This window comes from Polypterus senegalus, chromosome 12 (genome assembly GCF_016835505.1).
Source record: "Polypterus senegalus isolate Bchr_013 chromosome 12, ASM1683550v1, whole genome shotgun sequence".
In the NCBI taxonomy this organism is placed as follows: domain Eukaryota; kingdom Metazoa; phylum Chordata; class Cladistia; order Polypteriformes; family Polypteridae; genus Polypterus; species Polypterus senegalus.
This window is the reverse complement of record NC_053165.1, coordinates 148,148,862-148,172,923: the sequence shown is the minus strand read 5'-3', so window position 1 is coordinate 148,172,923 and position 24,062 is coordinate 148,148,862. Positions and strand designations below refer to the sequence as shown.

At 41.9% G+C, this 24,062-nt stretch overlaps 1 protein-coding gene across 6 annotated transcripts in view; it reads left to right on the top strand.

Moving 5' to 3' along the window:
* LOC120539924 (protein unc-13 homolog C-like) overlaps positions 1-24,062 on the top strand; it is a 471,266-nt gene that overhangs the window by 406,926 nt on the left and 40,278 nt on the right. For 4 of the 6 annotated variants that reach the window (XM_039770276.1, XM_039770280.1, XM_039770278.1 and 1 more), the window contains 2 exons: positions 8,736-8,859; positions 14,896-14,955. In XM_039770276.1, the coding sequence (XP_039626210.1) occupies positions 8,736-8,859; positions 14,896-14,955 (184 nt within the window). The remainder of the gene's footprint in view (positions 1-8,735; positions 8,860-14,895; positions 14,956-24,062) is intronic. The other 2 variants (XM_039770279.1, XM_039770277.1) reach the window with 1 other exon arrangement.

The following is a 24,062-nucleotide window of genomic DNA, read 5'->3' as shown; positions in this document are numbered from 1 at the left end:
CTGCGCACACGACGCACATTTATATGTCTAGTTGGCTGTTTTTAGGAGACTTTCTGACTGTAGATTGTTCATCGTAAACTGAAACTGTTAACAAGAGCAAGTCTGATCTTTGATTAGAGTCTGCGTTTTTCTCCCGCCTGCATTGCATTTTCAGAAGAATACGGCTCTGGAGAGTGTTTTTGAAGAAAATGGAGACTAACGTCTGTATTTTCAAGCGAAAATGTAACCATGTGGATATAAACCTTAGTGTTGGCCCAAATAGAAACTCTGAATAATCCAAAATGACAGTGCAGTTTCTGGCAGTGTGGTCCCCTAGTGGCTAATATGTTGAACTGCAGAGCACAAAGTGGCCAGTTAGGTCCCCACCACTCACACAGTGGTCACTTCACCAGATAGGACTAACATATTAGAAACTAGCAGAACTGGCGCGCTTTGCTGCACGTTTAAACGGTTAGTTTTGGCAGCGGATCGTGGTTTTTCCAATCTAGACATCCTGTCTTTTTCAGATTCTTTTAACCGCCTGGTTTCAGGAGCCAATCGTCCTTTTCCCAATCTAGAAATCCTGTCTTCTTTAGATTCGTTTAACCGCCTGATTTGGGAAGCGAATCGTTTTTTTTGTTTCTAACGTAGAAGTCGTTTCTTGTTGAGATTCGTTTAATCGCCTGGTTTTGCCAGCCAAGCGCTTTTTTTCCAACCTAGAAGACCTCTCTTGAGATCCGTTTAATGGCCTCGTTGATTGCATGTCTTCCAAGGTAGTTTCAATACTTGCACGGAGTCTTCTCCCCTTTTATGAGTGACTGTGTGAGTACCGCGTGTACTAAACAGTAAATTAGTAAAGGAGAAAGGACTAAACACTAAGGAAAAAGAACGCAAGACCGCGTCAGCTCTGAGCGAAATGAAGTGAATGAAATGACGTGAATGGGAAGGGAGTTGATCACGTGACTCCCCCACCCGCCTTAACTCTCAATCCCTCCACAAACACACAAACACAGTCTCTCGGATCCCAACTCTCCTTTATATATATAGATAAGGAAACTATTGTACTGTACCTGTGGCTTGGAAATCACTTTTGACAAAATATAAATTTTAAATTTTTAAGATTTCTATTTTGGAGTAGCTAATTAGCAAGGTGTTTTTGGATGCAGTTTGCCTCTAACTGCCTGAACTGGAAAGTAAAACTAATTGTCGGTAAATGCTAATGTGAGGGAATGTACTTTATTAAGAGGTTTACAATTAACTTTCATTTCTTCCAATTTTACACTTAAGCACAAACAGAAAGAAAAAAACAATTTCTTCACAAGATTGCAGACTCACACTCCGCTTCTAATAATAGCAGCTCCCTACTGTTTTATTAGCCAATTTAATGCTCATTCACAGTAGCGTATTCGGATGTGTGAGTCTGATGAGCTGTTAAGGATGCTTACTTTGTGCAAAAATGTGCCTTTCTTTAATAGGAAAAAATAATGCCATCCGTTTTAATTCTGTGTGACCACTTGAATTTACACTATAAAAGTGGCACACGGAATCGAAAGAGCACTAGAGAGAATCTTCCTTAATCAAATGCAAATGTCAGTCCCCTTCTACTCTCTGCTTGTGCTTTCATTCATTAAAACGAAGATAATAAGGTTAAAACATTGTGTGCAGTGCTCGAGTGTGTGGTCCTCACTGTGTGCGTGCGTGTGTGTGTTGTGTATGGGTGACGTGCAAACCTAAACAGATTGTGTATTGAGCAAAAGTAGTGGGGTCCCCTAGTGGCTAAAACATTGAACTGTAAATCATAAAGTTTAAGGTTTCTTTATTTAGTCATGTTTATACAAGAAAACGTGAAATTTGCCTTCTCAGTTGCATCTAATAACAGACAGAATGAGATAAAACAGACAAATAGAAACAAGAAAGGTTAAGGTAAGGCAGTTAGGTAATACATATTTACACCAAAAAAAAAAGGTTACAGAATATCTATCAAAATCTTAATCGTTATCTCCGATATTTCTTATTGAAAAGTCGTATGGCAATAGGAAGAAAGGAGTTTGTGGAGCAATTTGTGTGGGTTTTCAAAGCGACTCTCCTTCCTGATTTACTGAACTTTAGTTCTACATGTAATGGATGACTGTCATCAGTTGCGATGATTTCCGGTTTCTTTAACATTGCCCTGTGCCATAAACTAGTCAAATCATCTTCATCAGCCCCAATAACTTTTGCTGCATACTTTGTAATCTGCTGGAGCTTTTTTGAGTTTTGGTTTGTCAGACTATTAAACCAGGCAATGAACCTGAAAGTAATCACAGACTGGATCAGACTACGATAGAAGGACAACATGAGGTCCTTGTCTACTTTAAATAGTTTGAGTTTATGGAGAAGAAATAAGCGCTGGTTTCATTTAGAGAATAATTTTTATGTATTTGTATTCCAGTTAAGATTGTTATCTAGGTAAGTTCCCAAGTATTTATATTCAGTCACTATTTCTGCCTCCTCTCCCAGGACTACAATAGGTGAGCATACAGATTTCTGTCTCTTAAAATCAAATATCATTTCTTTGGTCTTTTTTACATTCAGAGTGAGAGAGTTTTTAATGCACCAGTTCACCATCCAGTCCACGTGATTTAGATAGTGGCTTTCATCCTCCCCAGATATACAGTACAGGCCAAAAGTGTGGACACACCTCCTCATTCAATGTGTTTTCTTTATTTTCATGACCATTTACATTGGTAGATTCTCACTGAAGGCATCAAAACTATGAATGAACACATGTGGAGTTATGTACTTAACAAAAAAAGGTGAAATAACTGAAAACAGGTTTTATATTCTAGTTTCTTCAAAATAGCCACCCTTTGCTCTGATTACTGCTTTGCACACTCTTGGCATTCTCTCGATGAGCTTCAACAGGTGGTCACCTGAAATGGTTTTCACTTCACAGGTGTGCCTTATCAGGGTCATTTAGTGGAATTTCTTGCTTTATCAATGGGGTTGTGACCAGCAGTTGTGTTGTGCAGAAGTCAGGTTAGTTGGACGATCATTTATTTTTCAACAGGACAATGACCCCAAACACACCTCCAGGCTGTGTAAGGGCTATTTGACCAAGAAGGAGAGTGATGGAGTGCTGTAAATGGTCACGAAAATAAAGAAAACACATTGAATGAGGAGGTGTGTCCAAACATTTGGCCTGTACTGTACATCCTATGAGCCTGGTGTCATCTGTATACTTGATAATGGCAGTGGTCATTGTTCTGTCTCAAGTCACGTGTGTACAGAGTAAACAGTAATGGTGATAAGACGCACAACCCCTGTGGACTTCCTGTGTTTGAATGAATGACTATTGAAAAAGCGTCCTGAACTTTAACTGTCTGTGAACGGTTTAAAAGAAAGTTCTGAATCCATAGTGTAATAAATGGGTTTACATTCATACTGTTCAATTTCCCAATCAGTATATGAGGCTGAATAGTATTGAACGCTGAAGAAAAATCCAAAAATAGTGCTCTGTCATATGAACCAGGCTGATCAAGAAAAGTGTAGATTTGATGTAAGATAATAAGCAGAGCATCTTCCACACTTCTGTTTGCACAATAAGCAAATTGATTGTTGTCTTGAAAAGACTTTGTCTCTGTCATTAAAATGTTTTTCACTAAATGTTCAAAGTATTTCTTTGGAATAGATGTGAGTGCCACTGGTCTGTAGTCCATTTAAACAGCTTGGCCTAGAAACCTTACATACAGGGGTAATGATTGATTGTTTCCACAGACTAGGTACAATACTGCAGGTCATAGACCAGTTAAAAAGCAAATGAAAAACTGGAGAGAGCTGCTTAGAGCAAGACTTTAAGAGCCGACCTGATATGCTGTCTGGTCCCACTGCCTTCCGCAAGCCTTTCTCCACTTCAGTTAAACTGAACCCCATCACAGCAGAATTCCTGGTGTTTGTATAAAGCATCTCCTTTATTTCTGTATTTTGGGTCCTGAAATCATTTGTTTTAAATCTGGCAAAAAAGTTACAGTGGGACCTCGGGTTCACGCACGTCTCAGACCACGTACAAATCGGTTTACGACCAAAAAGTTCGACAAACTTTTGCATCTGTTCACGACCACACACTCAGTATACGAACAAGCCAGTTTCCCTTTCATTTTTTACGGGTTCAGTCTCTCCCTGTGCATTCACTGTGCAGCGAGCGAGAGAGCGAGAGTGAGAGAGACACATACACACAGGCACGCGCGAGAGGGAGAAAGACACAGGCACACATGCGAGAGAGAGGGAGAAAGACACAGGCACACACGCGAGAGAGAGAGAGAGAGAGAGAGAGAGAGAGAGAGTGAGAGAGTGTGAGAGAGAGAGAGAGAGAGAGAGAGAGAGAGAGAGAGAGAGAGAGAGAGAGAGAGAGAGAGAGAGAGACACACACACACACACACACAGAGGCACGCGCGAGAGAGAGAGACACAGGCACACATGCGAGAGAGACACAGGCACGTGCGTGGAGAGAGAGAGAGAGAGAGAGAGACACAGGCACGCGTGAGAGAGAGAGATACAGGCACACACACACACACGAGAGAGAGAGAGAGAGAGAGAGAGAGAGAGGAGGGAGGAAGAGAGACACAGGCACACACACACGTGCATGCGCGAGAGAGAGACAGGCACGCGCGAGAGAGACACACAGGCACAGGCATGCGCGAGAGAGACACACAGGCTCGCACGAGAGAGACACAGACACACACACAGGCTCGCAAGAGAGACACACATACACATGAGAGAGCAAACAAGAGAGAGCTCTGGACATATAAGGTAGAGAAGGCAGTTAAAAGAATGCACTGGGCTTGTCTTTGTTTTCACTTCTGTTTACAGCCATCGGTTTGTAGCGTGCATTGTTGCAATGTTACTTTTCTTGGTGGTTTATTAAATTACGGATTTTTCAAATGTTCATTTTCTTCCCTGTGCTTAAAACTCATTAAAAAAAGTGTTTTTAGTAAGTGGTTCGTAGCACAATTATTGCAGTGTTAGTTTTCTCTGTTGTTTAAGGTTTTCTCAGTGTCATTCAATGTTTTTAAATTTAGTTTACTATTACGCTGTGCATTCTATGGTATAATTAACAATATTTGTGCTTATAAACTTAAAATATATATATATTTACATACAGTTCATACGGTCTGGAACGGATTAATTGTATTTGCATACAATCCTATGGGGGAAATTACTTCAGTTCATGACCAAATCGGTTTACGACCAGAGTTTTGGAACGAATTATGGTCGTGAACCGAGGTTCCACTGTATTCAGTTCATCTGCTAAAAGCTTGTGGTCTTTGTCAGCTGGATAATTCAAATTCTTTTTAGAGCTCAGTCCTGTCATTGTTTTTAGTCCCTTCCAGACCTGCTTTGGATTGTTATCATTAAACCACCTCTTGATTTTTTTCTCCATACATCTTTTTATTTTGTTTAATTAACCTGTTAATCCTTTGCTGTAAAATTTGCTTATCTTCTATCTTATTTCCTTGATGTGCATGTTGCTTTTCCAATAGTAATGCTTTAACCTCTTTAGTGGTCCATGGCTTACTGTTTGGGTACAACTTGACAGTTTTTTCCTTAATGATCATAGACTCACAGAATGTCATATATTCACTGACAGTGTAAGTGGCCTCATTCAGTGACTGTGAGGATGTCAGCACGTCCCAGTTTGTACTGGAGAAGCATTCCTGCAGTTCCTCTACACTGTCCTTGCATCAGTTTTGTGTTATTCATATGGCTGGTTTTTCTTATTTCAATTTCTGTTTGTACTTCGGGAGTAGGTGAACAACGACCTGGTCAGACACACCCAGGGCTGCTCTGTTGTGCAATATGTAGGCATCAGGGACGTTTCCATAGCACTTGTCCAGAGTTTTGTTCCCTCTAGTGTTTATATTCACTTACTGATGGTAATTTGGTAATACTGACTCCAGATTGCATAAATTAAAATCACCCATCACAAGTTTGAAAGAACCAGATGATTTGGTTTCTAGTTTATGAACAGTTTCAAGAATCAATTCAGCTGCAGCTCCTACATCAGCATACGGCAGAATGTAAACGGCTCTCACAAATAATTGATTAAACTCCTGTGGTCGATAGTATGGGCGAAGTCCGACGGTGAGTAGTTCAATATTTGCCGTTTTTCAGTGATATTCCTGCACCACCTTTTGTTAATGTAAAGGCAGGCCCAACCACCCGCCTGCTTACCAGAAGCTAGATATCTGTCTTGCCGTACACAAACAAATCCATCTACTTCGACTACTGTATCCGAGTCTGTATTCTTAAACCAGGTCTCCGTAAAGCACATCAGACAGCTTTTGCGGTACTTGTGGAGGTATTGCGCAGATGCTCTAAGCTCGTCTAGTTTATTTCGCATGGACTGTGTGTTGCACAAGATGGTGTACATTCTGTTCATGTCCATGTTTTCCTACACAATTTTAATGTACTTGAGCTCAAGTTCTACAAATATGGAAAATACAGTAGTGCACCATGGCATACCTTAGGGTGATGTTCTCAATGGAAAGGCGCAGTATAAAAATGCTTTCTGTACCTCAGAATCACTTTGTTCTCAAGGCTTTGGATTGTCCCCTTTGTCATCCTCCAGCTCATCGCTCTGTTCTGCAGCTGTGTGCGTGACGTCAAACTGAGACGTCCTGTCCATGAGACTCGTAAGTCACAGTGTGTGGCCCCCTAGTGGCTAAGATATGTAATCTGCGGGAGTTGATCAGCCTTTCAGTGATCACACTGCAGAGTTATGTACTCTTTCTTCCTGGTTAAACACCTTGTAGTGGTGGTGACTCAGAAAAGTAGAACAATTGTAATGAGAACGGGTCATTCAGTCCAAATACCTCATCCATCCAATTCCCTTAGATCAGGGGTCCCCAACTCAGGTCCTGGAGGGCTGTAGGTTTTTATTCTAACCCTTTTCTTATTGAGTGACCTATTTGTGCTGCTAATAAACTTCTTTTCATTTTATTTCACTTGCCCTTGAGGAATCAGACCCCTCAAGTGTTTCTTTTTCGTTAATTAGCAGCTAAACAATAAGATACAAAATGAGCCAAAACATGACGAGCAAACTGTGTCCATCATACAATATCTGAAAATAAACAAAGATGAAGGTCTCAGGAATGTTGATCTTCTCAGGTCCCCAAAACAGATCCCCAGACCCTTTAATTATTTCTTTTTTCTTAATTAGCAGCCAAACAATAATGAAATACAAAATGAGCCAAAACGTGACCAGCAAAACATGACCAACATTGTCGATCATACAATAACTGAAAATAAAGAAAGATGAAAGTCTTGGGAACGCTGATCTGCTCAGATCCACAGACCCTTTAATTGTTTCTTTTTCCTTAATTTGTAGCTGAACAATAATGAAGTACAAAATGAGCCGATACAACTGGTGTCCATCATACAATAGCTGAAAATAAAGAAAGACGACGGTCTCAGGATTGCTGATCTGCTCAGGACCCCAAAACTTTTTGCCAGAGCTTTTAAAAAGGAGAAAATCAACAATTTCAGAAATGTCTGCTATTGCACGAAGAGAGCAGCAACAAACCATGGAATTAAAGAACAAGTTTAATTAACAACAAGACTCGGTGTCTAATGAAGCAATTGGTTGGAGTTTGAGGCCCTGACTTAGCTGCTCTTCTGTTGGCTCACTCACGTCACATTTCATTTCTGTTTGAGTGCCATTTAAGGAAAGAAATGAAGCAACTCAGAGGAACGATGAAGAAATTCAGGGGAAGTAATCTTAAAAAACAAGTCAAAAGAAGTTAATTAGAAGCAAAAGCAGGTCATTACTTAGGAAAAGGGTGAGAATGAAAACCTGCACCCACTGGGGCCCTCCCAGACTGGACCTGGGGACCCCTGCCTTAGATGGTCCAAAATAACATCAATTTGAGATTTGAAGATTCCAAAGTCCAACCCTCCACCATACTACTTTCTTTATTTATTCCACGCGTCTGTGAATTCTTCATGTGAAAACAAAAGAACATTTTCTAACCTTTGTGTGAAATCTGTCATTAGCAAGATTTCAAATGTGTCCCTGTGTTCTTGTTGAACTTGTTTCAAAGTGACAGCCTTGACCCACTGTGCTAATTCCTTTCACATTTTTAAACATTTCAGTCATGTCACCTCTGCTTCAACTCCTGCAGTCTCTCCTCACAGCTCATACATCTCAGTCCTGGTGTCAGTCTCGTTGCTCTTCTCTAGTGCTGCTTAAACATTACATTGTTTTGAGAAATAGGGGTCAAACTGGTTCTATCCAGCAGCATAGCCTTATGGCTCCCCATACTGGTTTGGCTTCTGCTATGTAACACCATGCTGGCTCCCCACAACCCAAAGCTTGACAAAGCAGGTTTAATGATGGATGGTTGGGTTTGGTAAAGCTGCTTAGAGATCAACTAAGGTGTTGTACTATAAGCTCAAGGTAAGACTGAGGGACTCTGAATGGGTTACTTCATCCACCTGTACTCCGATTATGGAGGCATGAATATTAATAACAACAGTGTATCCAGTCAGAACGCATTAACCAGTATAACTGCAAATACAAGATTATGCCTGGTTGTCTTTGTGACCCTCAGTCAGTCAGTTCACATGCCTGTGCTTACACTGTGCAGTTATTCAAGCCATTGTTATTGTGTGTAACGTCAATTTGTCCCCAAAACATCCACTAAATTAACAAAATTGAACTGTGGTTGACGAGGTACCATACTGTTCGGTCATTGACACTGGCCACTTTGTCTCTTCAGCCTCATGCTGTTTGCCAAAATCTGTGAGAAGACTGTCCTGAAGAGAGTTCTGAAGGAACTGTGGAAGATCGTCCTGAACACAATCGAAAAGCAAATCGTCTTGCCTGCTTTTACAGACCAAACGGTGAGTTGCAAATATGGTATGAGCTTACATGGTTGGGCCCAGCTTCGATATTGTGAAGTGTGTAGAGGGAGTTTAAGGTCCATGATTTGTCCTTTTTCACCTTTCTTAAGTGAAAACAAATAAGCTGGTGAGGAGCAGAGTTTTGGTGTGTAAAAGTGTCCATGAAAGGCACTTTAACCTCTAAGGTTCTTCTTATATTGGTTGAAATGTCTAAATTATTAGCCTTGATTTACATGTATAACCTAAGATGTCCACTCCTCACATATCTCTGAAGCACACAAATCAAGCAATATGGCCAAGGCTGTCAACCTTAGCTAGAAAATGGAGCAAGCAAGAATATCTTTCTAGGGGCTAAGGGGTCACTATTCCTGGGCACTTGCCCTGACTGAGCTACGCGAATCAAACAAAGCAACTGAAGCTGGTGACCTCAGGTTCAGAACCATAGCTGGGGTTAGAAGCTGGCACCTTGAGAATGGGAGAATAATGACTAACATTATTCTGATGTACAGTATATGTTTGCATGTACTGTATATAAATAAGATTATTGTTAATTAACATGTGACCGATTTCATACATATATTAAATTATTTAGGTATAATTAATTATATATACATTTATAATTATATAATTAATTATATATTTAAGATGATAATTCATGTGCCATAAACAAAGTATGATAAGACGTTTAATGATGCATACTTAAAATAAGACATTTCTCTACAGAATCACAAGGAAATGAAAATTGTGCAACTCATAATGAATCATTCGCAATCAAATGAACGAGAATCATTAGACTGATTTATAGGTAGTGATTCATTCATGAATCAAATGAACGAGAATCATTCAATTGGTTTTTGGGTAGTGACTTGTTCTCGATCAAATGATTGATTTTTGGATAGTGAATCATTCGCGATCAAATGAACGAGAATCATTAGATTGATTTTTGGGTAGTGACTTGTTCTAAATCAAATGATTGATTTTTGGATAGTGAATCATTCGCGATCAAATGAACGAGAATCATTAGATTGATTTATTAGGTAGTGATTCATTCATGAATCAAATGAACGAGAATCATTAGATTGGTTTTTGGGTAGTGACTTGTTCTCGATCAAATGATTGATTTTTGGATAGTGAATCATTCATGATCAGATGAACAAGAATCATTACATTGATTTTTGGGTAGTGACTCATTCGCAATCAAACAAACCAGAATCTTTAGACTTGATTTTGGGGTAGTGACTTGTTTGCAATCAAATGAAAGAGAATTGTTAGACTGATTTTTGGGTAGTGATTTGTTCGCAAATGAAATGAAGGAGAATCTTTAGACTTGATTTTGGGGTAGTGATTTGTTCACAAATCAAATAATTCAAGAATTCTGATCCAGGTGGCTCCTGCACATCCACTTCAAGTATCTATCAATGAAATGAAAGATGCCGATGATGTCACGTGGGAAGGACACACACACGCGCTTGACCGCTGGCGTTGAACTCCGCTGAATAGATTTGTTCGCTCTCATGAATTGGTTCATATGATTCAATGAAAGGAGTTGTTCAAATAAGAGCATATTTTTCACGAATCACCCATAGCTAGTCTTGTCCTGTGCCTGCAGTTAACTTCACCCAAATCTTTTTTCTAAACTCAAGAAATGCTAGTTTTTCTTGTAAGTCCCAGAGTACAGCTACAGTATAGTCTTAGTCACAGAGTTTACTCACTTAAAAGCTACATCTTATCTAAAATCCATCCATCCATTTTCCAACCCGCTGAATCCGAATACAGGGTCACGGGGGTCTGCTGGAGCCAATCCCAGCCAACACAGGGCACAAGGCAGGAACCAATCCCGGGCAGGGTGCCAACCCACTGCAGGACACACACAAACACACCCACACACCAAGCACACACTAGGGCCAATTTAGAATCGCCAATCCACCTAACTGGCATGTCTTTGGATTGTGGGAGGAAACCGGAGTGCCCGGAGGAAACCCACGCAGACACAGGGAGAACATGCAAACTCCACGCAGGGAGGACCCGGGAAGCAAAACCGGGTCTCCTAACTGCGAGGCAGCAGCGCTACCACTGCGCCACCGTGCCGCCCTCTTATCTAAAATAAAACACAAAAATGAAATATAACGAATCTCATTTAAATAAAACAAAAAAACTCCAATTTTCAAACCCCATTACAAGCAGTAAAAAGAAGCTAGAGGCCTTAGCCTTTTACCTGAAAAGCACAGCTTCGGAGGATCCTCAGTTCACATTCAGTTGCTTTTATAAATATGTAATTTATTTGGCACTCCCGGGAATCAGTCTTTTTTTTATTCTATAATTGCCTTACCTACAAAAAGGAGATACCTTCTTTTTATGTCGACTTTGCACTTGCCGTGATTCAATCTGTGTATTTATAACAATACCCAATCCCACTTCTTTTGATAATTACCAGTTAAGTTAATTGAAGCCATCTGAACTCCAGTGATTCATTTGTCACAAAGCGTAAATATTTATTATACTTGCGTGTTTTAAATGCACGAGTCCCGCAGGTACTGCAGTCTGATTGTTCCTGTGCAGAGAATACTGAGTGCCTGACATGAAAACACTGAAATGAGTCGGCGGCGCTGAAGACGGAAAGATTCTGACATCCGTTATCCTGGAAATCTGCACGTCTGAGAAGACAAGATCTGTAATTCTAGGCATCTGAGCATGAAACAAAAAAGCAAATGGAGAAATTGGAGTTGGCTTTCTTCACCATAACAAGAATATATCATGCAAAAGAAGGAAATTCGGTGCTGCACCTTCATACCAAGCAGCACGTCAGAAAGAAAGGTAGCGGGTACCCATTAAGAAGCACACAATGTCATGTAAAGGCAAGTTAGGGGACAAGATTACTCTTCAGTATTGCTCATTAAGAAAGGCACTATATAGTAGAAATGAAGGAAGGACATAAATAAGGGGTTGTGTATCCAAACATTAACTTTTGAAGAGTGTGACAGAATGATCAGTTGGCACAGGATGTCACTGTCTGGGCAAAGGAAGCATTTAAGTGGCACACCTTAAAAGGGTCATGCAAAGGGTCTGAATTGGTAATGTAAGATTAAATGTAAACCAACTGCAGTAAACAAAAACGACTGTAACTGGTGACCTTAGAGCAGGGGGTCTCCGTCTCCAGTCCTGGATGGCTACCAAGGCTTCAGGTTTTCATTCAGACCCTTTTCTTAATTAACATCCAGTTTTTGCTGCTAATGAACTCTTTCACCTTAATTTTAATTGACTTGGTAAGACTCAGACCCTTAATTGTTTCTTTTTTCGTTAATTAGCACTCAATAATGAGACACAAAACAAGCCACAGCTAACCTGTGCCCGTCATATAATATCTAAGAAGGAAGAACGTTAAAGGTCTCAGTAACATTGATCTTCTCAGGTCGGTGAACCATTTTGATGGTTTTGAGATGCAAATTAGGGAGAGGCGGGCCAAAATAAAGTTGAGGTGCCAACCGGGCCACTTCGTTTATTGCCAAAGTTCAAAACCCTGAACAAAAATGAGCGTGTGGTGGTGCAACTAATGCCTTCCTAGCCTCTGAAGCTTCTCAAAACTTACTACATGTAATCCTTCAAATTTACTAACATGAAATTTCATCTGTCGCAAATCGGCCCCAGCCTGTATGCTGTCCAACACATTCCAGATTATCTGCCAATCGTCTAGCCTGGGATCATCTGAAAAACTGTCCAGCTTGTTATGTATATTCATATTCCTATTCCAATCCTTTATATATACCGTATATAATCGCTGATAAGCCGGGACTTGATTTCACTGTATAATTTCTGGTATTTTATAATGTCAGTCGTATAAGTCGAATGCGGAAAACTCATGTTATTGGTCTAAGAGATTATGATATGCTAACGCCCACCTGAGAGAGTAACCACGGAGCACATGGCCTTTTATTTCTATGTATTGTGCCTACATGACCACACGGTAATACCCAAACTATTCTGAAGTGACGTTTGCACTGTTTTGTGTTGTTTGTATCTCACCCCCTCATACACCTTTATCGTAAGAGCATCACTTATCTACAATGGAGCATTTGATCAGAAAAAAATATGAAGCTGGTTTTAAATTAAAAGTCATTGAAGTAGCGAAAGAAATATGGTAACTGAGCTGCTGCAACAAAATTTGATGTGTCTGAAAAACTGATGAGAGATTGGAGAAGGCAAGAAGATGTAAGTGTTGCATTTTTGAACGGGCATATAACTCGGAGTCTGATTTTATGATGGATTTTTCGGGTTTTAAGACCCGACTTATATGTGAGCATATACGGTATATTAAAAATAGCAGTGACCCCTGATGGACACCACTTTGAACATCTCCCAGTTCTGATTAGGTTCCTCACACCTTCTGCTTCCTTTGTTTTAGCCAATTCTGTACCCTGAACTGCCACTTCTTTTAATTTGAGGCCCAACCTCTCATGTGGGACTTCATCAAATTCTTTCAGAAAACAGGTATGTTAATGCTGACACCTTTGTTATGTTTGAGTAGCACTGACAGAGGACTGCAGCAGTCATTTTGTTGCGTATCATACACTCACTCTAATAATAGATAGATAGATAGATAGATAGATAGATAGATAGATAGATACATACATACATACATACATACATACATACATACATACATACATACATACATACATACTCATTCACTCACTCACTCCCTCCCTCCCTCCGAAGGGGAAATTCACATAATCCAGCAGCATCATACTGATACAAAAAAAAACAATATTAAATTAAAGAGTAATAAAGATGCATGTAAAAACAGACAATAACTTTGAATAATGTTAGCATTTACTCCCCCGGGTGGAATTGAAGACTCGCATAGTGTAGGGGAGGAATGATCTCCTCAGTCTGTCACTGAAGCTACTCCTCTGCCTGGAGATGACACTGTTCAGTTGATGCAGTGGATTCTCCATGATTGACAGGAGTTTGCTTAGTGCCCGTTGCTCTGCCACAGATGTTAAACTGTCCAACTTTATTCCTACAATAGAGCCTGCCTTCTTAACAAGTTTGTCCAGGCGTGAGACGTCCTTCTTCTTTATGCTGCCTCCCCAGCACACCACCGCGTAGAAGAGGGCACTCGCCACAACTGTCTGGTAGAACATCTGCAGCATCTTATTGCAGATGTTGAAGGACGCCAACCTTCTTAAGGAAGTATAGTCGGCTCTGACCTTTCTCACACAGAGCATCAGTATTGGCAGTCCAGTCCAATTTGTCATCCAGCTGCACTCCCAGGTATTTATAGGTCTGTATCCTCTGAACACAGTCTCCTCTGATGATCATGGGGTCCATGAGGGGCCTGGGCCTCCTAAAATCCACTACCAGTTCCTTGGTCTTGCTGGTGTTCAGGTGTAAGTGGTTTGAGTCACACCATTTAACAAAGTCTTTGATTAACTTCCTGTACTCCTCCTCCTGCCCACTCCTGATTCAGCCCACGATAGCAGTGTCATCAGGGAACTTTTGCACGTGGCAGGACTCCAAGTTGTATTGGAAGTCCGATGTATTTTGGCTGAACAGGACCGGAGAAAGTACAGTCCCCTGCGGCGCTCCTGTGTTGCTGACCACAATGTCAGACCTGCAGTTCCCAAGATGTACATATTGAGGTCTGTCTGTAAGATAGTCCATGATCCATACCACCAGGTGTGAGTCTACTCCCATCTCAGTCAGTTTGTCTGTAAGGAGCAGAGGTTGGATGGTGTTGAAGGTGCTAGAGAAGTCCAGAAACATAATTCTTACAGCACCACTGCCTCTGTCCAGGTGGGAGAGGGATAGGTGTAGCATATAGATGATGGCATCCTCCGCTCCCACCTTCTCCTGGTACGCGAACTGCAGAGGGTCGAGGACGTGGCGGACCTGTGGCCTCAGGTGGTGAAGCAGCAGTCGCTCCATGGGGTAGATAAAATCCTATCACTGCTACTGCTTTGCAGCCGAAGTTTCAAAATGGTAGTAGCTGATGTTAATTCTTATCATCCTGGGCTAATCGTTCTTTTTTCCTTCCAGCAGGGACCTCAGATGATTTTTATTGCTGCAAAGGATTTAGGACAATTATCCAAGTTGAAGGTATGCCTTGTTATTTCATATTCCATTTTGTGATTTGTTTTGCTTCTTGCACTGTAACGTAAATGTTCTATACACATCATTCTAAAGGATGCTGTTACCAGGAATGGCCTCATCTTGACCTGAATTGAGAGACATGTGTGTTGTAGTAGCGCCCTCTGAAGGCAAGTAAATTCCAAATGATCCAAGGGAGTCGAAGTGGAGTTTAAAGATCCTTCGGTTTAGAGATCAGGAACATCTTCCTTCTTACACATTCACACGCCCACAAGAATGATGCATCTGTTTTTGTGTGGCTCTCATTTGGTCAATGCAAAAACATACTCCCTTTGGAGGAAATAGGGTACGTAATGTACATATGATAATACTAAAAATATTACCATATAGAAAAATTCATGTAAAAGGCACGCAAGAATGAAAGCTTTTAATAAGGAGTTGGTGAAAGAGTCCATTCTGATGTGACGACAAAACAAACTGTGTACTGTAGGGTGATGTACTGTCTGCCCAGTAAGATCCACCGATTCTGGCCATCTTGTTGTGCCACAAACTAACCTAAACTCTATGGGCGACAGAGCCCTCAACTGTATAGTGCCCAGACTTTGCAACGACCTCCCAAAATTAATGAGATTGACCGACTCAATTTATTCTTTCCAAAACAAACAACTTACAATGCATTTGTTCAGGTGGCCATTGAACTTACCCTGACATTCTCAGCCCTTCTTTCAGTTTAGCCTCTCAGTCCCCGTGCCCAGGAAGATTTGTGTTTGTACCACAAAGAAGGTTATTTGCTCAGGGTTTTCTGGGAGTTTTTGTTATTTCTTTCTGAATTATTGTCACTTATTCTATTTCCTTGCTTTGTATGTTCTGCATTTATCTTTATTTAGTATTTATGCAGATGTTGTTTTTATCCAGTGATGTAAGTGCCCTAGTTGTTGTTCCTGAATTTCTGTGAAGTGCTTTGAGCACGATTAAGGTGCTATATAAATAAATTGCATTACTATTATTATTATTTTTTGTAATGGGCAGCCGGGATGCTTACCCAGCCGGGACACCTTCAGGGAAGCACCGGGGGAAGGAGCTTGCCCAGGGCATTACTTCCCCTGGGACGGCAGAGGCCAGTCCTCCTGGCTTGCTACAGTGCCACAAAGCAGGGAAGCTCAACCCTGCTGTGGCAGATAGAGGGTCATTTCCAGAGGATGGGACTGGACTGCATGTCTGTCTATGGGGGTTGCCAACTGAGACCCTAAGCTGTTTCTTCTTGTGGTGGGTGAAGCAACACGTTGTGCCAGTGCATACTCCCCAACCTCAACTGACCCAGGAATGGTCCAACATGTCATTACAGAAGTTTATATATGTATATATATACTAGCTGTGTAAGCCTGTGCTGCAAAAAGCCCGGGGTCCTAGAAAGTTTTGAAATCGTCAGAAAAAATATTGAAAATATGTAGAGATGTCAGGTAATTGAAAGGAACTTCTCTGGGCGTCTCTCTTCTAGGAGGATTTGTTTTGCCAACATGCTCACCTCGCTTGTACATTAATGGTGGGAGGAAAAGTAAAAGGGATACCGTTTTGCCGATGTTAGCGGCTAAGTGACTTTGTACGACGCATGTTGTGATTGTATAGGAAGCGTTTAGGTCACGTTTTCCGCGAGAGGTAGAGAGTGCGAGAGTTTGAGCGAGAGATAGAACGTGAGAGCACGAGCGAGAGAGAACACGCGAGAGTGAGCGAGTGAGCCCAAGCACAAGAAGTAAACATTACAGAATTACATTTCCTCATGTATGACGCGCACCTGATTTTCTAATGCTAATTTTCGGGAAAAAATGTGCACATAAATACGGTATATATCTACTGTATACTAATAAAAGGCAAAGCCCTCACTCACTCACTCACTCATCACTAATTCTCCAACTTCCCATGTAGGTAGAAAGCTGAAATTTGGCAGGCTTATTCCTTACAGCTTACTTACAAAAGTTAAGCAGGTTTCATTTCGAAATTCTACACGTAACGGTCATAACGGTCGACAACGTCCGCCATGTTGAACTTTCTTATTTATGGCCCCATCTTCACGAAATTTGGTAAGTGGCTTTCCTGCGCTAACCAAAACCGATGTACGGACTTATTTCGGTGGTATGACGCCACTGTCGACCACATCGCCATATTGAACTTTCCAACGTCACTAATTCTCCAACTTCCCGTGTAGGTAGAAGGCTGAAATTTGGCAGGCTCATTCCTTACAGCTTACTTACAAAAGTTAAGCAGGTTTCATTTCGAAATTCTATGCATAACGGTCATAACGGTTGACAATGTTCGCCAGGTTGAACTTTCTTATTTATGGCCCCATCTTCACGAAATTTGCTAGGCGGTTTTCCTGCGCTAACCGAAGCCAATGTACGTACTTATTGCGGTGGTATGATGCCACTGTTGGCCGCCATATTGAACTTTACAACGGTCTTTGTTACTTATGGGCCCATCTTCAAGAAATTTGGTACGCGGGTTCCCAACGCTAACTGAATCCTACTTACGTACATATATACGTCCATAGCCTGCAGCTCGGTCACCGTGTGAGGCGACGTTGGGTCCCCCATCCCTACGCCTCCCACGTTGTTGGCTGCCTGCCTATATAAGGCCGTCCGTCGCTACGGTCTCTACATTCCCTTCCTTGCTTCGCCACGGTATTCACGTCTCCCTGCTGATAACTACAGCCTTTTTATTTAATCCACAGCTTCTCTGCTGTTTTATTGTTCATTTATTACGATTATAGTTATTGTTTAGGTATATTAGACTTACTTTACATTGTTCAGGTACCCATTTCCTTTATCATTCCAACCGTACCCGCATTAACATGTCTATCGAGGTGATCACCATCGATCAAAGAACTGTCACTTACCGAGTGGTTTCCATGCCCAGAGATGGCACTTACCTTTTCCATTCTCTGTGTTACATATTGCACGGCCATATCAGGCTCACTCTTGATATCCAGTGGAACATTGTGTCTTATGTATTGAATGACTGGGACAGGTTCAAGGTGTGGACTGATGACGGTACAGGAGATAATTATACTACACAGGAGCACTAGAAGAGTGAAATGCTTAAGCCCTTCACCTATGGATCTGCATGTGAGTTGATGGCTGCTGCTGAATTGTTCGGTTGTCGCTTTCAAGTGTACCGAAATGGCCAAATATTTTACACCTTTCGACAACCGCCAATGTCTCTTAAACATCTTAGATTCACAGGTAATGATTTCAGTAGTGGACACTTTGATGTTTATGAATGTTTAAACTCTCAAAAGCTGGATGTGAAGTTATCGATGAAACCAGTTGTATACTTACAACGCTTGACAGATGCCGAATGTCACTTCAACACAAGTCCTGCAAATACTGTTGTAATTGAAACAAACTATGAAACTCAAACCGATTATGACAGCAGCAATCCAAGCTGTGAAATTTGAAACAAGATTACTGTTCACATGGCCAACTGTGAGTTACATGCTCAAGAGTAAGCTCAGTGCACAGCTTGGTCAAATTACAACCAGAGGGCTGAACTCACAATGTGGTATACAAAGAGATCCTTAACAAATAATTATTGGTATATTTTCCCTCAGTTTAAAAAGGTTTAATTTTCTTCTTAATAAAAATTTTAAGGCAGTACTTCGCCGCTACGAAGCGCGGGTATTTTGCCAGTATATATATATAAATATATATATATATATTGTCACAAAAATGACTATAAGACATTGTGAATGTTTGGGGCAGCTAGCCATATAATTGTTCCCAGCTGCAAAAGTGATTCAAAAACAAAGACATGTTCATTCAAATGAGTCCAAAATAGAACTGACTCTCTGGAGACAAGATGGCGGCTTTAAAGGCCAGTAAAGGAAGTGATGTCATGAATACCGGAACCGGAAGTGACATCATTGGCTGCCCCAGAGCCAGGCGGGATTTCCCTAGAATGGTCTGCAAAAGATTGAGAGGGAAAACTAGTGCACCTCACCACCCCCTGGTCTGGCATGGAATCACATGTATTCAAGCCCTTTAGCTGTCTCCTAAACATGCATGTGTGACAATATATATAAATATAAATATATTGTACGAAAAGGCGCTATATTGCACACGACCCGACACAGATTCACTCAGGATGCACGGATACAACCAATAAACTATTTTTCTTCAGCTGGAGGGTACATCTTCCCGTAATCCCTCCAGCCACAACACAGTCCCAAGCACAGTAAAGTATACCAAGCACCTTCTTCTCCCACCACCACTCCTCCTCAGCAAATTTTGTCCTCCTCCTCCCGACTCTGGCCCCTGAGTGGTGGTCGCTGGCTCCCTTTTATTGGGTACCCGGAAGTGCTCCAGGTGCTTGATTGGGGATATCCAGCTGCACCTCCAGGTAAGGCGAAACCAGTGCCCAAAAGTGTCCAGCAGCTCCTGCTGCAGCACCCCTGGCGGCATCTGTGGAACCCCACAGAGCTGCACCGAACTCCAACCCCCATGAAGCCCTGGGGAATCTCGAGGCACCGCTGCAACCCAGGGAGGTTGCAATCTAGTGTCCAGTGGGAGATACTGGGCTTCCCACCCTTGTCCTCCTGGCACATGTGGTGAAGGGGCATCCAGGCCAGGCATGGACCCCCGACCATCCGTCACATTATATATATAATATTAAGCTTTCATGTGGACACACAGACACTTTTCCTTTTATTAAGTGGCTAGATATATGTAATATAACATTTTCAAACCTTTTGAATCAAATTCAGAGCATATCCTGGCAGCACTGGGCATTAATCAGAGTCCAGTGCTAGTCAGGAAGAAGACTTTAATTAAAGGCAAAAAAATATATATGCAATTTAAATGCACATTATAAAAAGAAATTCTTATAAATAATTAAAAATATTATTAAAAAAACCTTGTTTTATGTATTTGAGAAAGAATAAGCACACAGTTTAATCATTTTCCAAAATTCTGCTACCAGCTGTCAATGCCTGGCTTGACAACCCAATTTTATTTACAATCCATGTGTGTTTCTGCAGTAAATGAAATTGTAGTTCCCATCAAAATTATGCTAAAACAACCAATTTTTCATGGTTTTCCTTTTTTTTTTTGACCTTAGCCTTTATTGTTCTTTATTGTTAGTTTGTTTCGTCCCCCCTGCTTCCTCATGTCACCATAGCCACTTCACATTGATCCGGAGAGCCACTTTGTCCTTGTCTGTGCAATTGCACTTTCCCATCCATCCATATTTATGGAATGTCGTTTCGTTCATCATACTTGTGTTTCACTTATTGTTTCTGTCATTCATTGCGGTGGCTGATGTTTATTTCATGTGTCATGTTTTTAAGGCTTTACCTGGTATTTAATGGTGAAAAACCTGAACACATTCAAAATGCGACCTACATTCACTCTAAAAGAATGAAATTTGACACTCGGGACCCGTAATTTAACCTGTTTTTTGTTTTTTTTCTCTTCCCCCAAGCCTTTGCTGCAGTTATTGAGTGTAGTTTATATCTAGTAATAAGAGAAGGTGCCCCTTGTTGTATCACGCCTCACACTGAATAATACCAAGTGGACCAACAGCATATGAAATGGTGGAGGAATTATAAAGTAAAACCCAAGGGGCAGCAATAAACAGTGGGCAAGCACAAAGTACAGAATCAATAAGAAACACGAGAATCCTGTGACCCCTCTGGGAGCTCCTATGCAGGTCTTGAACCCCCTGTCTGGCAGTGGGGTGGTTCACTTGCTTCCCCCCATACAATGAGGTTCAAAAGCCCCCACCTTTACCTCCCTTCCTCTGTATCTTTTTCACAGGATTTGCCATTTCTAGTATTTTTGAGCCCTTGCCATGTCCTTCCTCTTCCTCCTCCATGAGCCCTCTGGTGTGAAGTGAGGTGAGGTGAGGGGATCATGTCTGGGGTTAGCAGCAACCCTTCATTAGCTTCAGTAAAATCAGGCTGAACCTCCCTTTAGAGGTTCCTGCACCCCAAGCCTTCATTAGGCTTTATAGGCGTGGGCTTCCTGGGTTGCTGCTCTCTTCAGAAAGGACGTGTGCCAGTCTATTTGCACTTGGGATGAAGTGTCATCTAGGGTCTTCACAATTCGCTGGCCAACTTCCAGACTTTCATAGTGGTTTTCTTCCCTTCGTGGAGGCAATTTGATCCCTCCCTTTACATACATTACGCTGATGCTGCCACCTCGAATGCCAGGTGGTTTTATAGCCTCATAGCAGCCCTTCTTTGCCATCCTAGACAGTCCAAATACAGGGTCATACACCCCTGGTACTGTCTGACCAGGTTGTCATCTAGTGTCCTCGGGAGAGATTGATCTTTGCACTCTGTTTTCTATACTGGTATCCCTGCCGATCTTCCTTTTGAGGCGCTGTCCCTGACAGGCTGGCAACCCCAGGCAAATTCTGCTCCCTAACTGTGGCATATATAATCCCTTTCCTTGGATGTTTCAGAGGTTTCATATCAGATTTTCTCACTCCATGTAGTAAAATAGAGCATAGCAAATAAGGAAGCACCTGATGCTGGCCTTAAAAATCAGTTTTGTTATGTTATATGAAGGCTTTTGCAAATCCAAGGTGACAAAAAAATGGGACATCGGGTGACAATGCTGTTCTTCATAGTTCTGCCTAGATGGGGCTCAGATCAGGAGTCACATTTGGGTTTGGTATCCCCGGTGCTTGGAATACAATACAATACAATTTATTTTTTGTATAGCCCAGAATCACACAAGAAGTGCCGCAATGGGCTTTAACAGGCCCTGCCGTTTGACAGCCCCCCAGCCTTGACTCTCTTAGAAGACAGGAAAAATCTCCCAAAAAAAACCCCAGTAGGGAAAAAATGGAAGAAGCCTCGAGAAAGGCAGTTCAAAGAGAGACCCCTTTCCAGGTAGGTTGGGCGTGCAGTGGGTGTCAAAAAGAAGGGGGTCAATACAATACAATACACAGAACAGAGCAAATCCTCAATACAGTATAAAAATAAAAATTTTAGAAGTACGGAGTAGAATTTAACAGTAAATGATATCACATAATATGATTTGGATTTGTTCAGAGTCCTGGAGACCTCATTCATCAAGCTGCCTCCCCCTATTGGCCACTCCACAGCTGAAATAGCGCTAATCTGATGAAAGGACTCCTCTTTCCCATGATTCCTGTGATCCTCCATCAGGGATGACTTTACCATAGGCAAGCAAAACAACTTGGCAGGGCGTGCACCAAGTGCCACATTTGAGTACCGAGAAGAGAAACAGAATAGTTGAGGGTTAGTATCCAGTTATAACTATCATGTTACTTATGTTTTAGTGCTAATGACTGACAACAGAGATGCAGTCTGTACAGTTAATCAGCAGCTCTAGGCAGGGTGTGCTAAACTGAAGTAGTGAGTTTTCAGCTAGGATTTGAAAGCTGAGACCGAAGGGGCACCTCTTATAGTAACAGGCAGACCAGTCCACAGTTTAGGGGTTCTGTAACCAAAAGCTCGACCTCCCACTGTTATTTTATTAATCCTTGGAATCATAAGCAGACCGGCATCTTGAGATCTTAATGTGCACTCAGGTTTGTAAGTCATGTTAAGTTCAGACAAGTAAGCCGGACTTTGGCCATTTAATGCTTTATATGAATACTGGAATACTGAAGTGCCTAACACTGACAGGATTCTTGGTCTATTTCTGGCACCGTCCATTGTGATGACGAGTGACTGGTTTGTTTGCTAGCCTGCCTGACCAGCCACATTAGTGGTGCAGATGATCAAAGTGATGATCCTGTGCTGTACCTAATGGGAGTCCATGCCATTCATCAATGAGTGGCGGCCAGCTTGTTGCAAACATTCTCGATTTCCTGCCACGTGTTGCCCCGGTGTCATTCGTGTGGCAGTCTGGTGGCATTTTATTATGAGAAAGCATAAAACCAAATGATGACAACTTGTATCTCCTTATTTCAAATGACAGCAGAGCCTGTTGTAAGGGCCATGGAGGGGAAGCTCGCAATTAACCTCTCAAAGAATCAGGGCTGTCCTCTCAGGCGACATGTGCAGTCGTGAAGAGTGGACTGCTTCCGTTCTTTGCGTTTTGCTCCATCTAGTGATGATGTCTATAAGCCAGTTATCCCGTCCTGCTTTGTGATGGTTTTTTTGATAGATAAAATACATATATACATAAATATTAATATACTTTAGTGATTCTAACCCACACATAATAACTGCACTCAGATATAAACAAATATCAATCGTTTTCCTGACCAGATTTGATTCATTTTTGGGGTCATGGCGATCCAAAGGCCTGTTCCAGCAGCATCGGGTGCAAGCCAGAAATCAACCCTGAATGGGATGCTAATTCACTCCTAGACACAACACAACTACAGTCATGGACGGACGTCTTCACGGGCTAATCTGGGCTGTGGCCCATGGTCTCTCGTGTTATGCTTTAGAACCTGGGCTGGCATTCAAATTCATTTTTTCTTCATTTTTGATTATTTTGTTTGTTAATGTTGTACTTCAGTTAAATATTTGCATCATTCTGTGTTTGTTATTAGTTTTGTCCATCCATCCATCCATCCATCCATCCATTCTCTTCCGCTTATCCGAGGTCGGGTCGCGGGGGCAGCAGCTTAAGCAGAGAGGCCCAGACTTCCCTCTCCCCGCCACTTCTTCCAGCTCTTCCGGAGAATCCCAAAGGCGTTCCCAGGCCAGCCGGGAGACATAGTCCCTCCAGCGTGTCCTGGGTCTTCCCCGGGGCCTCCTCCCGGTTGGACGTGCCCGAACACCTCACCAGGGAGGCGTCCAGGAGGCATCCTGATCAGATGCCCGAGCCACCTCATCTGACTCCTCTCGATGCGGAGGAGCAGCGGCTCTACTCTGAGCCCCTCCCGGATGACTGAGCTTCTCACCCTATCTTTAAGGGAAAGCCCAGACACCCTGCGGAGGAAACTCATTTCAGCCGCTTGTATTCGCGATCTCGTTCTTTCGGTCACTACCCATATCTCATGACCATAGGTGAGGGTAGGAAGGTAGATCGACTGGTAAATTGAGAGCTTTGCCTTACGGCTCAGCTCCTTTTTCACCACGACAGACCGATGCAGAGCCCGCATCACTGCGGATGCCGCACCGATCCGCCTGTCGA